At 47.8% G+C, this 15,065-nt stretch overlaps 1 protein-coding gene across 2 annotated transcripts in view; it reads right to left on the reverse strand.

The window, feature by feature from the left end:
* The window catches only part of MAST1 (microtubule associated serine/threonine kinase 1), a 42,139-nt gene that overhangs the window by 15,147 nt on the left and 11,927 nt on the right, over window positions 1-15,065 (reverse strand). For both annotated transcript variants that reach the window (XM_009193615.2, XM_003914989.2), the window contains 8 exons: window positions 13,198-13,358; window positions 12,991-13,066; window positions 12,621-12,830; window positions 8,627-8,728; window positions 8,413-8,545; window positions 8,265-8,332; window positions 1,694-1,773; window positions 1,396-1,604 (listed from right to left, as the gene is read on the reverse strand). In XM_009193615.2, coding sequence (XP_009191879.1) covers window positions 1,396-1,604; window positions 1,694-1,773; window positions 8,265-8,332; window positions 8,413-8,545; window positions 8,627-8,728; window positions 12,621-12,830; window positions 12,991-13,066; window positions 13,198-13,358 — 1,039 coding nt within the window. The remainder of the gene's footprint in view (window positions 1-1,395; window positions 1,605-1,693; window positions 1,774-8,264; window positions 8,333-8,412; window positions 8,546-8,626; window positions 8,729-12,620; window positions 12,831-12,990; window positions 13,067-13,197; window positions 13,359-15,065) is intronic.

The following is a 15,065-nucleotide window of genomic DNA, read 5'->3' on the forward strand; positions in this document are numbered from 1 at the left end:
GCATTTGAGGCTGCAATGAGCTGTGATCGCACCTTCTGTGCAATCGCACAGCTGTGATCGCACATTCTAGCCTGGGCAACAGAGTGAGATCTTGTCTCAAAAATAAATAAATAGGGCCAGGCGTGGTGGCTCACGCCTGTAATCCCAGCACTTTGGGAAGCCGAGGTGGGCAGATCACGAGGTCAGGAGATCGAGATCATCCTGGCTAACACGGTGAAACCCCATCTCTACTAAACATACAAAAAATTAGCCGGGCGTGGTGGCACATGCCTGTAATCCCAGCTACTTGGGAGGCTGAGGCAGGAAAATGGCGTGAACCACAGAGGCAGAGCTTGCAGTGAGCTGAGATTGCGCCACTGCACTCCAGCCTGGGCGACAGAGCGAGACTCCGTCTCAATAATAAATAAATAAATAATAGGCCTGGCACAGTGGCTCATGCCTGTAATCTCAGCACTTTGGGAGGCCCAGGCAGGCAGATCACTTAAGGTCAGGAGTTCAAGACCAGCCTGGTCAACATGGCAAAACCTTGTCTCAGCTAAAAATAGAAAAATTAGCCATGTATGGTGGTACAGGCCTATAATCCCAGTTACTCGGGAGGCTGAGGCATAAGAATCGCTTGAGCCCGGGAGGCGGAGGTTGCAGTGAACCGAGATTACACCACTGCACTGCAGCCTGGGTGACAGAGCAAGACTCTGTCTCAAAAAATAAATACATGGCCGGGTGCGGTGGCTCACGCCTGTAATCCCACCACTTTGGGAGGCCAAGATGGGCGGATCACGAGGTCAGGAGATCGAGACCATCCTGGCTAACACGGTGAAACCCCGTCTCTACTAAAAAATACAAAAAACTAGCTGGGCGAGGTGGCGGGCGCCTATAGTCCCAGCTACTCGGGAGGCTGAGGCAGGAGAATGGCGTGAACCTGGGAGGCGGAGCTTGCAGTGAGCTGAGATCGGGCCACTGCACTCCAGCCTGGGCGGCAGAGCAAGACTCCATCTCAAAAAATAAATAAATAAAAAATAAATAAATAAATAAATAAATAAATAAAATAAAAATAAACAGGTTCATGGATGTATGGATGGAAAAACAGATAGATTACCAAATCAGTAGATAGAAGGATAGATGGATGGATAATGGGTCAGACTGAATATATCTATATTGAATGACATGAAAAACAAATAAACCAACAGATGACTGAATAAATATATAGGGAGAATGGATGGACAAATCAACGACTGCAGAAATAAATACATGGATAAATAAATAGATGGATAAAAATAAATAGATGGATAAACAGGCCGACTAATCAATATGGTGAATGTGGCTCAGGCAGGCCACCCTGCAGCCCTGACCAGTGAGCACGGCCCTTCTTCCCTGCGGCCCCACAGGCAGCCACACCTTCCACATATTCCATGACCATGCAGAGGTGGCGCCGAGTCTCGAAGGAGCAGAACATGCCAACCACAAACGGGTTCTCGGCGAAGGTGAGGATGTCGCGCTCCACGAAGGCCTGCTGGATCTGGTTGCGGAGGATCAAGTTCTGCTTGTTGATCTTTTTCATGGCAAAGCGCTGCCGTGTGTCACGGTGTCGCACCAGGTAAACAGCCCTGCAGGGGGAGAGAGCGAGGACCGGCCGTCACCTCCGAGACACCCGGCCTCCGCCACCCTCCCCCCGCCAGAGCCCCGGGTGGCTCACCCGTAGGCACCGTTGCTTATGAGCTTGATGGTGTCAAAGTCATTCTCCCCGGGAGGTTTCTTGGCCTTGCTGCTGCGGCCCTTCAGGGAAAAGATGAAGACCACACCTCCATCATCATCATGACAGTAGGATGCTTTTAATTTCATTTTACACACGGAGAAACTGAGGCACAGAAAGGCTGAGAAAGTCCTTCATCCAAGTGCCATAATAAAAGAGAAAGTCAGGAATTGAACCCAAGACTGACGCTGAAGACACATTGTCATTTTCTTCCTTTAGAAAAGATAGCAGGAAACCTACAAAATAGTCACCCTAATATATAAATATATAAAGAGTTCCCAAAAATCAATAACAAAAGCCTAACAATTGAAGAGAAAAAAAGTAGGTGAGGAAAGTCCATTACAAATTACAGTTAGAGTTTCTTTTTTTTGAGATAGGTTCTCACTCTGATGTTCAGGCTAGAGTGTAGTGGTGCTCACTGCAGCCTCCACCTCTAGGGCTCAAGTGATTCTCCTGCCTCAGCCTCCCAGGTAGCTGGGACAACAGGCACATGCCACCACGCCAGGCTAATTTTAGTAATTTGGTTTTGCCATCTTGCCCAGGCTGCTCTTGAACTCCTGGACTGAAGCAATCTGCCTGCCTTGGCCTCCCAAAGAGTAGGGACTACAGGCATGAGCCACTGTACCCAGCCAGTTGTAGCTCTTAAACATATTAAAAGATTTGGGCTGGGTGCAGTGGCTCATGCCTGTAATCCCAGCACTTTGAGAGGCCGAGGCAGGTGGATCACGAGGTCAGATCGAGACCATCCTGGCTAACATGGTGAAACCCCGCCTTTACTGAAAATTTTAAAAATCAAGTGGGTGTGGTGGCATGTGCCTGTAATCCCAGCTATTCAGGAGCTGTAATCCCAGCTATTCAGGAGGTGTGAACCTGGGAGGCGGAGCTTGCAGTGAACAGAGATCACGCCACTGCACTTCAGCTTAGGCGACAGAGTGAGACTCCATCTCAAAACAGAAAAAAATAAAAAATAAAAAAGGAATCTCGGCCGGGTGTGGTGGCTCACGCTTGTAATCCCAGCACTTTGGAAGGCCAAGGTAGGTGGATCACCTGAGGTCAGGAGCTCGAGACAAGCCTGGCCAACATAGAGAAACCCCATTTACACTAAAAATATATAATCAGCTGGGCATGGTGGTGCATGCCTGTAATCCCAGCTACTTGGGAAGCTGAGGCAGGAGAATCACTTGAACAGAGGAGGCTAAGGTTGTGGTGAGCTGAGATCGCGGCAGTGCACTCCAGCCTGGGCAACAAGAGCAAAATTCCAGCTCAAAAAAAAAAAAAAAACAAAAAAAACACTAAATCTCACTTATAGTAACAGAAAGACAAATTATAATTACCATAAAATACCATTTTTCACATAGTAGATTGGGAGAAAAAAAATCCAAAACCTGACACCCTCTATGGGCAAATATGTGGATGAACAGGTACTTTTTTTTTTTTTTTGAAACAGAGTCTCGCTCTGTCACCCAGGCTAGAGTGCAGTGGCTGTGATCTCCTCTCACTGCAAGCTCCGCCTCCTGGGTTCATTCCATTTTCCTGCCTCAGCCTCCTGAGTATCTGGGACTACAGGCGCCTGCCACTATGCCTGGCTAATTTTTTGTATTTTTAGTAGAGACGGGGTTTCACCATGTTAGCCAGGATGGTCTCGATCTCCTGACCTCGTGATCTACCCGCCTTGGCCTCCGAAAGTGCTGGGATTACAGGCGTGAGCCACCGCGCCTGGCTGAACAGGTACTTTCATACCTTGCTGTTGGGAGTGTAAATTACTGTTTGGTACAGATCAGAATTACAAATACATGTTCCCTTTGACTCAGCAATTTCACTTTTGAATTTATGCTACAGATATGCTTGCACATGTGAAAAATGGTATATCTACTATCTTGCTCATTGTGAGATTGGAAATAATAATCCACATGTTAAATTAGCCAAACAAACACATGTGGGGTAGTTATATAAAGAAACATTGTGCCACTGTTAAAAATAATGAGGAAACTGTCTAGGGATTTAGAAAGTTCTCTAAAGTATTTTATGAAGTGTAAAAATGCAACAGGCAATATGTATTGTATGTTTTTGTGTTAAAAAATGTGGCAAAGGCCAGGTGTGGTGGCTCACGCCTGTAATCCCAGTACTTTGGGAGACCAAGGCGAGTGGATCACCTGAAGGTCAGGAGTTAGAGACCAGCGTGGCCAACATGGTGAAACCCCGTCTCTACCAAAAATACAAAAAAATTAGCCAGGCGTGGTGGTGGGCACCTGTAATCCCAGCTACTTGGAAGCCTGAAGCAGGAGAATCGCTTGAACCCAGGAAAGAGAGGTTGCAATGAGCCAAGATCACACCATTGCACTGCAGCCTGGGCAACAAGAGTGGAACTTTGTCTCAAAAAAAAAAGTGGCAAAGTAAAACTATATAATCATATTTCAGGGTTATAGGGCAATGGGGAACAAAGGTAGGAGTAAGATTTTTTCACTGTATATCTTTCTTGAAGATTATTTTGATTTTTCTTTTCTTTTTTTTTTTTTTTTGAGACGGAATCTTGCTCTGTCGCCTAGGCTGGAGTGCAGTGGCCGGATCTCAGCTCACTGCAAGCTCCGCCTCGCGGGTTTAAGCCATTCTCCTGCCTCAGCCTCCCGAGTAGCTGGGACTACAGGCGCCCGCCACCTCGCTTGGTCAGTTTTTTGTGTTTTTTAGTAGAGACAGGGTTTCACCGTGTTAGCCAGGATGGTCTCGATCTCCTGACCTTGTGATCCGCCCGTCTCGGCCTCCCAAAGTGGTGGGATTACAGGCTTGAGCCACCACGCCCGGCTATTTTGATTTTTCTTATGGACAAAGAGATATATTACATAAACATTACATAAAAAGACCTATGATATATAAAAATATTGAACTTATATGCTCCAAAGAATGTAGCCTAAAAATATCTGACATAAAAATTGACAGAATTACAAGGAGAAGTTGCTTAGAATAAGGTTTCACATATCTCTCAGAAACTATTTAGATTAATCAGGCAAGATAAATGAATAGGGAGATGGAAGATTTGAATCACTCAATTAACAAGTTTGGGCCGGGCGCGGTGGCTCAAGCCTGTAATCCCAGCACTTTGGGAGGCCGAGACGGGCGGATCACGAGGTCAGGAGATCGAGACCATCCTGGCTAATACGGTGAAACCCCGTCTCTACTAAAAGTACAAAAAACTAGCCGGGCGAGGTGGCGGGCGCCTGTAGTCCCAGCTACTCGGGAGGCTGAGGCAGGAGAATGGCGTAAACCCGGGAGGCAGAGCTTGCAGTGAGCTGAGATCCGGCCACTGCACTCCAGCCTGGGCGACAGAGTGAGACTCCGTCTCAAAAAAAAAAAAAAAAAAAAAAATTAACAAGTTTGATTAAATGGAATAACAGAATCCTACAAACAATGAGAGATAAATACCTTTTTAGAGTTTTAGACTTTTGAGTGATGTCATTCCATTACCTATTCAAAAAATTAAACAAATGGCATGTATCATGAGATTCCTTTTAAATATATACATGAAGGAAAGGTGTGTGTATATATTTGTGTGACTGTATAGACACAATTTGAAACAAAGATTACAAACTTAAGCGTCTTCAGGGGCCAGTAGACCAGGGTGGAGGCCATGGGTGACAAAGGGGCAGGTACCCAATATCACAGGACCACCCCCACTCAGCTGGTTCCACCACAGTTTTATTAGAACTTCTTCTTCGTCTATTTTTTTTTTTTTTTTAAGTAGAGACAGGGTCTTGCTATGTTGCCCAGGCTGATCTCGAACTCCTGGGCTCAAGCAATCCTGCCACCTTGGCTTCCGAAAGTGCTGGGATTATAGTCATGAGCCACTACACCCAGCCCTAGAACTTCTGATTTTTCAAGAGAAGGCCCAAACCCAGATTTTGAAGCAGAAATCTTTCAAGTTTTATATTTTGCTTCTTTTATTTTTATTTATTTATTTTTTTCAAGATGGAGCCTCACTGTCTCACTCTCTCACCCAGGTTGGAGTGCAGTGGTTTAATATCGGCTCACTGCAATCTTTGTCTCCCTGGAATCTTTGTCTCCCTGGTTCCAGCGGTTCTCCTGCCTCAGCCTCCCAAGTAGCTGGGATTACGGGTGGACATCATCACACCTGGCTAATTTTATGTATTTTTTTAGTAGAGACAGGGTTTCACCATGTTGGCCAGGCTGGTCTCGACTTCCTGACCTCAAGTGATCCACTCGCCTCACCCTCCCAAAGTGCTGGGTGGCTGTGAGCCACCATGTCCTGCCCAAATTTTTGAAAAACACTAGGCAGTTCAGAGAAAACACATGTGTGGCCACTGGGGTAGGACTCTCCAGTAGACATCTGGAAGATCTGCCAAAGTATGGCTGGCCTGGAAATAGAATTGGCAATTTTCCCCATGCTGAGCTGCCATTAACACATACAGCCAGTTAGCTTGCTCAAAAGCCCATGCAGGATTCCCCTATAAGTTAAATATAGAGCTACCATATGACCCAGAAATTCCACCTCTATACATGTACCCTAAATAACTCAAAACAGTTGTCCAGCCAAATATTTGTACACCCATGTTCATAGGAGCACTATTTATAACAGATGAAAGATGGACAACCCAAGGTTCACCAGTGGATGAATGGATCTACCATTCAATGGAATATTACTCAGCTTTAAAAAGGAATGAAGCAGTGATACAAGCTACAACAACATAGATAAACCTCAGAAATGTTATGCTAAGTGAAATAAGCCAGACGTAAGAGGCCACAGAGCATATGATCCCATTTATAGGAAATATCCAGAAAAACGCCAGGCATGTGGCTCACACCTGTAATCCCAGCACTTTGGGAGGCTGAGGCGGGTGGATCACCTGAGGTCAGGAGTTCAATACCAGCCTGACCAACATGGTGAAACCCTGTCTCTACTAAAAATACAAAATTAGCCGGGTGTGGTGTCACATGCCTGTAATCCCAGCTACTTGGGAGGCTGAGGCAGGAGAATCGCTTGAACCGGGGAGGTGGAGGTTGTGGTGAGCCTAGATCATGCCATTGCATTCCAGCCTGGGCAACGAGAGCGAAATTCTGTCTCAAAAAAAAAAAGAAAAGAAAAAAAGGAAATATCCAGAAAAAGCAACTCCACAGAGAGAGAAAATAGATTAGAGGTTGCCAGGGACTGTGAGGAGGGAAGAATGAGGAGGGAGGGTGTAATGGGTGTGAAGTTTCCCTTTGGGGTGATAAAAAATTCTGCAGCTACATAGATCTAATGACTATACAGCATTGTGAATTACTAAATGCTGCTAAATTATTTACTTATTAGTATTAGTCTTTATTACTATTATTATTATTATTATTGAGATGGAGTCTCACTCTGTTGCCCAGGCTGGAGTGCAGTGGTGCGATCTCAGCTCACATCACACCAACCTCCACCTCCCAGGTTCAAGCAATTTTCCTGCCTCAGCCTCCCAAGTAGTTGGGATTACAGGCATGTGCCACCACGCCCAGCTAATTTTTTTGTATGTTTAGTGGAGATGGGGTTTTACCATGTTGGCCAGGCTGGTTTTGAACTCCTGACCTCAAGTGATCCGCCCATCTCGTCCTCCCAAAGTAGTAGGATTACAGGCATGAGCCATTGCACCAGGCCTATTCTTTATTATTTTTAATTTCATTTTTTGAGACAGGGTCTCACTCGGTTGCCCAGGCTGGAGTGCAGTGGTGTCATCATGGCTTACAGAAGCCTTGACTTCCTGGGCTCATACGATTCTCCCACCTCAGCCTCCCGAGTAGCTGGGACTACAGGCATGCGCCACCACGCCCAGCTGATTTTTTATGCTGCCCAGGCTGGTCTCAAATGCCTAAGCACGAACAATCCTCCTGCCTCGGCCTCCCAAAGTGCTGGTATTACAGGCCTAAGCCACTGCACCCGGCCACGAATTGTTCATTTTAAAATGGTTAAAAAGGTAAATTAAATTTTATGTTTCATGGATTTTAACATGACAAATAAAGAGGTCACAGGGGAAGAGCTATTATTTAATTTAATTTAATTCAATTTTATTTTATTTTATTTCATTTTATTTTTTGAGACAGAGTTTCGCTCTTGTTGCTCAGGCTGGAATGCAGTGGCGCGATCTTGGCTCACAGCAACCTCTGCCTCCTGGGTTCAAGTGATTCTCCTGCCTCAACCTCCCAAGTAGCTGGGATTACAGGGATGTGCTACCACACCCAGCTAATTTTTGTATTTTTTTGTTTTTAGTAGAGATGGGGTTTCTCCATGTTGGTTAGGCTGGTCTCGAACTCCCGACCTCTAGTGATCCGCCTACCTTGGCCTCCCAAAGTGCTGGGATTACAGGCATGAGCCACCGCGCCAGGCCCTGGAAGAGCTATTATTAACCCCATTTTATGGATGGGAAAACTGAGGCTCAGAGTGCAGGACCAAGAGATCCGCAAAGCCTGGGGGAAAAGAAGCTAGAGTTGGGCCCTGCCCTGCCCTCCCAGGAACCAGGGTACTGACCGCTTGGCCACCCAGCTTTACCTCAGAGAGATCATCTTGCTCAGGGGTGTTGGAGCCACCACTGTCCTGTTCCTCCAGGTGCACCACGTCTAGGGAGGGACCGAGAGTGAGCACGAGCTGGGGTCTGTGCCTGCTCACCCCCAGTCCCCCTGCGCCCACCAGCCAGCACCTGGAAAGGGGTCACGGGTGAGGCCCAGCTGGCGGATGATGTAGCGGGGGATGTCTGTCTTGACAAGGTGGCCCTCCTTGGCGTGTCCCTCGGCTGCCTCCAGCAGGTGGTAGAACTCCTCGGGGTTGAATTCCTGAGGCAGGGCAGGAGTGGGCTCACCACAGGCTCCCCGGATCCACCCCCCCCCGCCCCTACGCATGCCCAGCCCCCTCACCAGGCACTCCAGCAGCCTCGCGGGACGTGAGATGATAATAAGCAACTTCTTCACCAGCTGAGTAACAAAGGCCACCTCCAAGCTCTCAGAGCGTTCATAGGCCTGTGGCAGGGGACACAGAGGGACAGGGCTCACAGGCACCCTGCCTCATCCCGGCCCCTCTCTCAGCACCTTGGAGTACATACTGCTGCTATGTTCCATCTTATAGGTGAGGAGACTGAGGCCCAAGCAACACAGTAAAAATAATGAGGCTAGGCACAGTGGCTCATGCCTGTAATCCCAGCACTTTGGGAGGCCCAGGTGGGTGGATCACTTGAGGTCAAGTGTTTGAGACCAGCCTGACCAACATGGTGAAACCCCATCTCCACTAAAAACGCAAAATTAGCCAGGCGTGGTGACAGATGCCTGTAATCTCAGCTACTTGGGAGGCTGAAGCAGGAGAATAGCTTGAACCTGGGAGGCAGAAGTTGCAGTGAGCCAAGATCATGCCACTACACTCTAGCCTGTGTGACAGAGCGAGACTCTGTCTCAAAACAAAAGCAATAACAAACAAACAACAAAACCATAGTGAGACCCTGTCTCTACAAAAAATAAAATTAGCCAAGTGTGGTAGTGTGTCCCTGTAGTCCTAGCTACCCGGGAAGCTGAAGTAAACAGGAGAATTACTTGAGCCCGGGGGGACTAAGGCTGCAGTGAGCTGACTGCACCACTACACTCCTGCCTGGGTTACAGAGAGATCCCCTGTCTCAAAAAAAAAAAAAAGAAAAGAAAAGAAAAGAAAAAGAGGCCAGGCACGGTGGCTCATGCCTGTCATCCCAGCATTTTGGGGGGCAGAGGAGGGCGAATCACTTGAGGTCAGGGGTTTGAGACCAGCCTGCCTACCATGGCAAAACCCCATCTCTGCTGAAAGTACAAAACTTTGCTGGGCATGGTGCCACACACTTGTAATCCCAGCTACTTGGGAGGCTGAAGCAGGAGAATCACTTGAACCCGGGAGGTGGAGGTTGCAGTGAGCCGAGATCACATCACTACACTCCAGCCTGGGTGACAGAGTGAGACTTTGTCTCAAAAAAAAAAAAAAAAAAAAAGAAAAGAAAAGAAAAAAAAAGAGAGAAAAAGAACTAATATCTTATTGTAATACTTGAAAAGACTAAAATTAATGCCAAAAATCTATCATAAGCAAAATATCAAAATTTAAGCCAGATGTGGTGGTACATGCCTATAATCCCAGCTACTCAGGAGGCTAAGGCAGGAGGATTGCTTGAGCCCAGGAGTTCGAGACCACTCTGGGCAACATAGAGAGTCCCCCATCTCAAATGAAAAAAAAAAAAAAAGAAAGAAAGAAAAAGAAAATTAAATAAAGACAGAATTCAACAGGCTGTGCCTAGTCATATTTTAACTTGAGTCAAAAAAAGTGTGCACCAACCTATATGTGTGTTTTTTTTTTTTTTTTTTTTTTTTTGAGACGGAGTATGGTCTTGCTCTGTCGCCCAGGCTGGGGTGCAGTGGCCGGATCTCAGCTCACTGCAAGCTCCACCTCCCAGGTTTATGCCATTCTCCTGCCTCAGCCTCCCGAGTAGCTGGGACTACAGGCGCCCACCACCTCGCCCGGCTAGTTTTTTGTATTTTTTAGTAGAGATGGGGTTTCACCGTATTAGCCAGGATGGTCTCAATCTCCTGACCTCGTGATCCACCCGTCTTGGCCTCCCAAAGTGCTGGGATTACAGGCTTGAGCCACCGCGCCCGGCCTATATGTGTTTTAATGTGTCTTAAGAAACGGCTAATAGCTTCAATGAAAATAGTATTATTGATGAGTTTGCTTTCATTAAAACCAGGACAGTAAAATTATAACAGATTCTGGCTTGGTTATAAATAAAATATGTAAACTTAAAATAATGTTGGGTTTTCATTTATCTACTTTTCAAGTTTTTCAAAAATTAATCTAATGCTCTGGGGGAAGAAATAATCACTTGCTTCACCTTGGTCCTGGTCGCAGCCTTAATGTCTATTGGGTTTTTGTTTGTTTGACTTGTTTTTCTGTAGAGACAGGGTCTCGCTATGTTACCCAGGCTGGTCTCCAACTCCTGGGCTCCAGAAAGCCTCCTGTCTCAGCTGCCCAAAGTGCTGGGATTCCAGGGGTGAGCTTCTAATACCTATTGTTTATCCTCGGTCTCTTCCTGCTATTAACAGAATGTCAGCTCCCCAAAGACAAGAATTTTTGTTTTATTTCCAGTTGATTTCCCAGCTTCTAGGCTAGTGTCAGGCCCATAATAGGTGCTTCATAAATATTGGTAGGGGCTGGGCATGGTGGCTCACACCTGTAATCCCAGCACTTTGGGAGGCAGAGGCAGGTGGATCACCTAAGGTCAGGAGTTTGAGACCAGCCTGGCCAACATAGTGCAACCGTGTTGGGACTAAAAATACAAAAATTAGCCAGGCATGGTGGTGGGTGCCTGTGATCCCAGCTACTCGGGCTGAGGCAGGAGAATTGCTTGAACCTGAGAGGCGGGGGTTGCAGTGAGCCAAGATCGCACCATTGCACTCCAGCCCGAGGGGATAAAGCGAAACTCTGTCTCCAAAAAATTTCTAAAAATTTTTAATAAATAAATAAATAAATAAATATTGGTGGAATTAATGAATGATCAAGTGATCCTCCTGCCTCAGCCTCTGAAGTAGCTGGGACTACAGGTGTGTGCCACTATGCCTAGCTAATTTAAAACTTTTTTTTTCTGGTGACAGAATCTCACTCTGTCGCCCAGGCTGGAGTGAAGTGGTGCAACCTCAGCTTACTGCAACCACTGCCTCCCGGGTTCAAGAGATTCTTCTGCTTCAGCCTCCTCAGTAACTAGGATTACAGGCGCACACCACCACTCCTGGCTAATTTTTTTGTATTTTTAGTCAAGACAGAGTTTCATCTTATTGCCCAGGCTGGTTTCAAACTCCTGACCTCGTGATCCGCTCGCCTCAGCCTCCCAAAGTGCTGGGATTAAAGTTGTGAACCATCTCATTTGGCTTAATTTTTTTTTATTGTTTTAGAGATGGGTCTTGCTATGTTGCCCAAGCTGGTCTCAAACTCCTGACCTCAAGCAATTCTCCCATCTCAGCCTCCTAAGTAACTGGGACTACAGGTGCATGCCACTGCAAAGGGACATTCGTGCATCAATTTACCTAGCATTAATTGAGTACCTACTGTGTGCTGGGTATTGTTCCAAACAGCAGCGACACAGCAGTGGACAGAACAGACAACCCCACCCCCCCATCCTTGCCACCTATGGGGCTGACATTGGAGAAGGATAGGCATGAAATAAAATAAGCAAAAATATACTGTATGATGGATAGCGCTGAGTGTCAAGGAGAAACTAAAGAGAAAGTGGGTGATAAATATGAGTAGAGTTTAATATTTTATTTTATTTCATTTATTTATTTATTTTTGAGACAGAGTTTCACTCTTGTTGCCCAGGCTGGAGTGCAATGGCATGATCTTGGCTCACTGCAACCTCCGACTCCCAGGTTCAAGCGATTCTCTCGCCTCTGCCTCCCAAGTACTTGGGATTACAGGTGCAAGCCGCCACGCCCCGCTAATTTTTGTATTTTTAGTAGAGACGGGTTTTGCCATGTTGGCCAGGCTGGTTTTGAACTCCTGACCTCAGGTGATCCACCTGCCTCAGCCTCCCAAAGTGCTGGGATTACAGGCCTGAGCCACTGCACCCGGCCGAGTTTAATATTTTAAATGGCTGGGGACCGCCTAAGAAGCCACCTGAGAAGGTGATACTTGAGTAAAGACCTAAGGGAAATGAGCGAGGTGAAATTCCTGACTCTTCAGTCAGTCAGACCTAGGGAAGGGAACACTTCCACCCCTGAGTCCTCAGCTCCACGCCAGTGCCTGGAACGTGGCAGGAGCTCCGTAAATGGATGTGGGGTGAAGAAAGGGGTGCATTGGGCACAATTTGGCGGTGCTGAGCCTGAGATCAGCCCGGCCTCCGCGTGCACTCACGTCTTGAAGGAGCTTCTCCAGGTTCTCCTGCAATTCATAGAAGTAGACCGTGGTAATGAGGCCGTCACGGGACTTGGTTAGGCAGTCCCGGGCCAGCTCGATGATCTGGTGGTGGATGAAGCTGAGCACGCCATCGGCCAGAGGCAGAACGCTGTCGGGTTCGTAGGCGCGGGTGAAGTCACGCAGCTTCTCCTCCATCTGCGCAGTGGCCTGCAGGAGGGACGGAGGAGGGGCGCGGGGCTGTGCCCGGAGGCTGTGGCCGCCAGGAACCTGCGCTGTGCACCGAGGCCGCCAGGGGGCGCGCGGGGATAAGGCGAGCGAGAGTGCAAGCCGCCAGGTCACCCCGCGACCGCCTCGGGTCCCACCTCACCTTCGGGAACCTCTCCTTGTAGACATGATTCATCATCACGATCTCGTTGTCGTAGGAGGAGGGGGAGCGCCCGGGGCTGCGGGGAGAGAAGCCCATTCTGTCCAGTCCTCTGCCTCCAAGCCCGCAGAGAGCCCTCGCCCCGAGATGTAACCCTTTTATTTGCGGGGACAGGGGTCTCTCTATGCACAAGTCCCAAGACCTGCCCACCTGAGGCTCCGTGAGCGGGGACGCACGGCTGGGGAGCGACGGCCACCATCCTCGTCTGTGATGCTCTCGGTGCTCCCGAAGTGTTTGGAGAGGAAGTGGAGCTCGTCCACCGTGGGCTGGTAGGGCAGCTGGTGCAGGCGCTCCTGGGAGGAGCAGGAGGACTGGGGAGAGGGGCAGGGTCGGGGTCAGAGCCACCTTGGGCCCCCCAACAGCTCAGGATCTTGAGCTGGGACTCCCAAGGCTGATGGGGTCACTGGGCAAGGCCAGGATCAGGACCTGATTTACCATCCTTGGATCCTAGGGTCGTGACTGGGATTCTTGGCCACACACAGGTGGACAGGGACAGACAGGGGTGGAGACAGTGATTCTGTTAAAGCTTGGGTCAACTCATGAGCCTTCTCTGTTCAGAACCCTCCGTGGCTCCCACCTTACTCAGGGTGAACCCCCAAGTCCTTCCCCAGTTATACAAGGTCCTGCCTCATCCCACCCTGTGTCCCTGCCATGGGTTTTTATCAGTCTCCTGCTTACTTCCTTTGCTCCAGCTACAGTGGCCTCCTTTTTTTTTTTTTTTTTTTTTTTTTTTTTTTTTATTGCAGTTTCGCTGTTGTTGCCTAGGTTGGAGTGTGATCTCAGCTCACTGCAACCTCCGCCTCCCGCGTTCAAGCGGTTCTCCTGACTCAGCCTCCTGAGTAGCTGGGAATACAGGTGCCTGTCACCATGCCCGGCAAATTTTTTGTATTTTTAGTAGAGACAGTGTTTCACCATGTTGGCCAGGCTGGTCTTGAACTCCTGACCTCAGGTGATCCACCAAAGTGCTGGGATTACAGGCGCAAGCCACCACGCCCAGCCTAGTTGATGGTCCTTGGACAAGCCAGGCAACCTCCTTCCTCAGGTCCTTTGCACTAGCTATTCCTTCTGCTTGGAACACATCAACTATGGATCCCTCCTTCTTATCTTTCAAATCTTTGCTTCAATGTCACACCTTGGGAAGACCTCCTCTGAACACACACCCATTCTTCCCGATCCCTACCCTATCTTGTTTCCTCTTGCTTTATTATTATTATTATTATTATTATTTTAGAGAGAGGGTCTCCACTGAATATGGTGACTCACACCTGTAATCCCAGCATTTTGGGAGGTGAAGGCGGGAGGATCACTTGATCCCAGGAGTTGGCAACATAATGAAACCTTGTCTCTGTTTATTAAAATTATTTCAAATTTTTTTAAAAAGAGAGAGAGAGAGACAAGGTCTTCTTATATTACCCAGGCTAGAGTGATGTAATGCAATCATTGCTCATGGAAGCCTTGAACTCCTGGGCTAAAGTAATCTTTCCACCTCTGCCTTCTGTGTAGCTGGGACTACACCATGCGTGGCTAATTCTTTTTTGTAGAGACAGGGTCTCCCTATGTTGCCCAGGCTGGCTTCCAACTCCTGGCTTCAAGCAATACTCCTGCTTTGGCCTCTCAAAGTGCTGGGCTTGAGGGCAGGGCATGGTGGCTCACGCCTGTAATCCCAGCACTTTGGGAGGCTGAGTCGGCAGAAAAACTGAGGTCAGGAGTTCCAGACCAGCCTGGCCAACAGGGTGAAACCCTATCTCTATTAAAAATATTAAAAAATTAGCCAGGCATGGTGGTGGGCACCCGTAATCCCAGCTACTCAGGAGGCTGAGGCAAGAGAATTGCTTGAACCCAGGAGATGGAGGTTGCAGTGAGCTGACACATTGCCATTGCACTCCAGGCCTGGGCAACAGAGTGAGACTCTGTATCAAAAAAAAAAAAAAAAGTGCTGGGATTACAGGCATGAGCCACTATGCCTGGTCCTCCTCTTGCTTTATTTTATTTTATTTTATTTTATTTTATTTTATTTT

The sequence above is a fragment of the Papio anubis genome, chromosome 20, assembly GCF_008728515.1.
Source record: "Papio anubis isolate 15944 chromosome 20, Panubis1.0, whole genome shotgun sequence".
Lineage (NCBI taxonomy): Eukaryota > Metazoa > Chordata > Mammalia > Primates > Cercopithecidae > Papio > Papio anubis.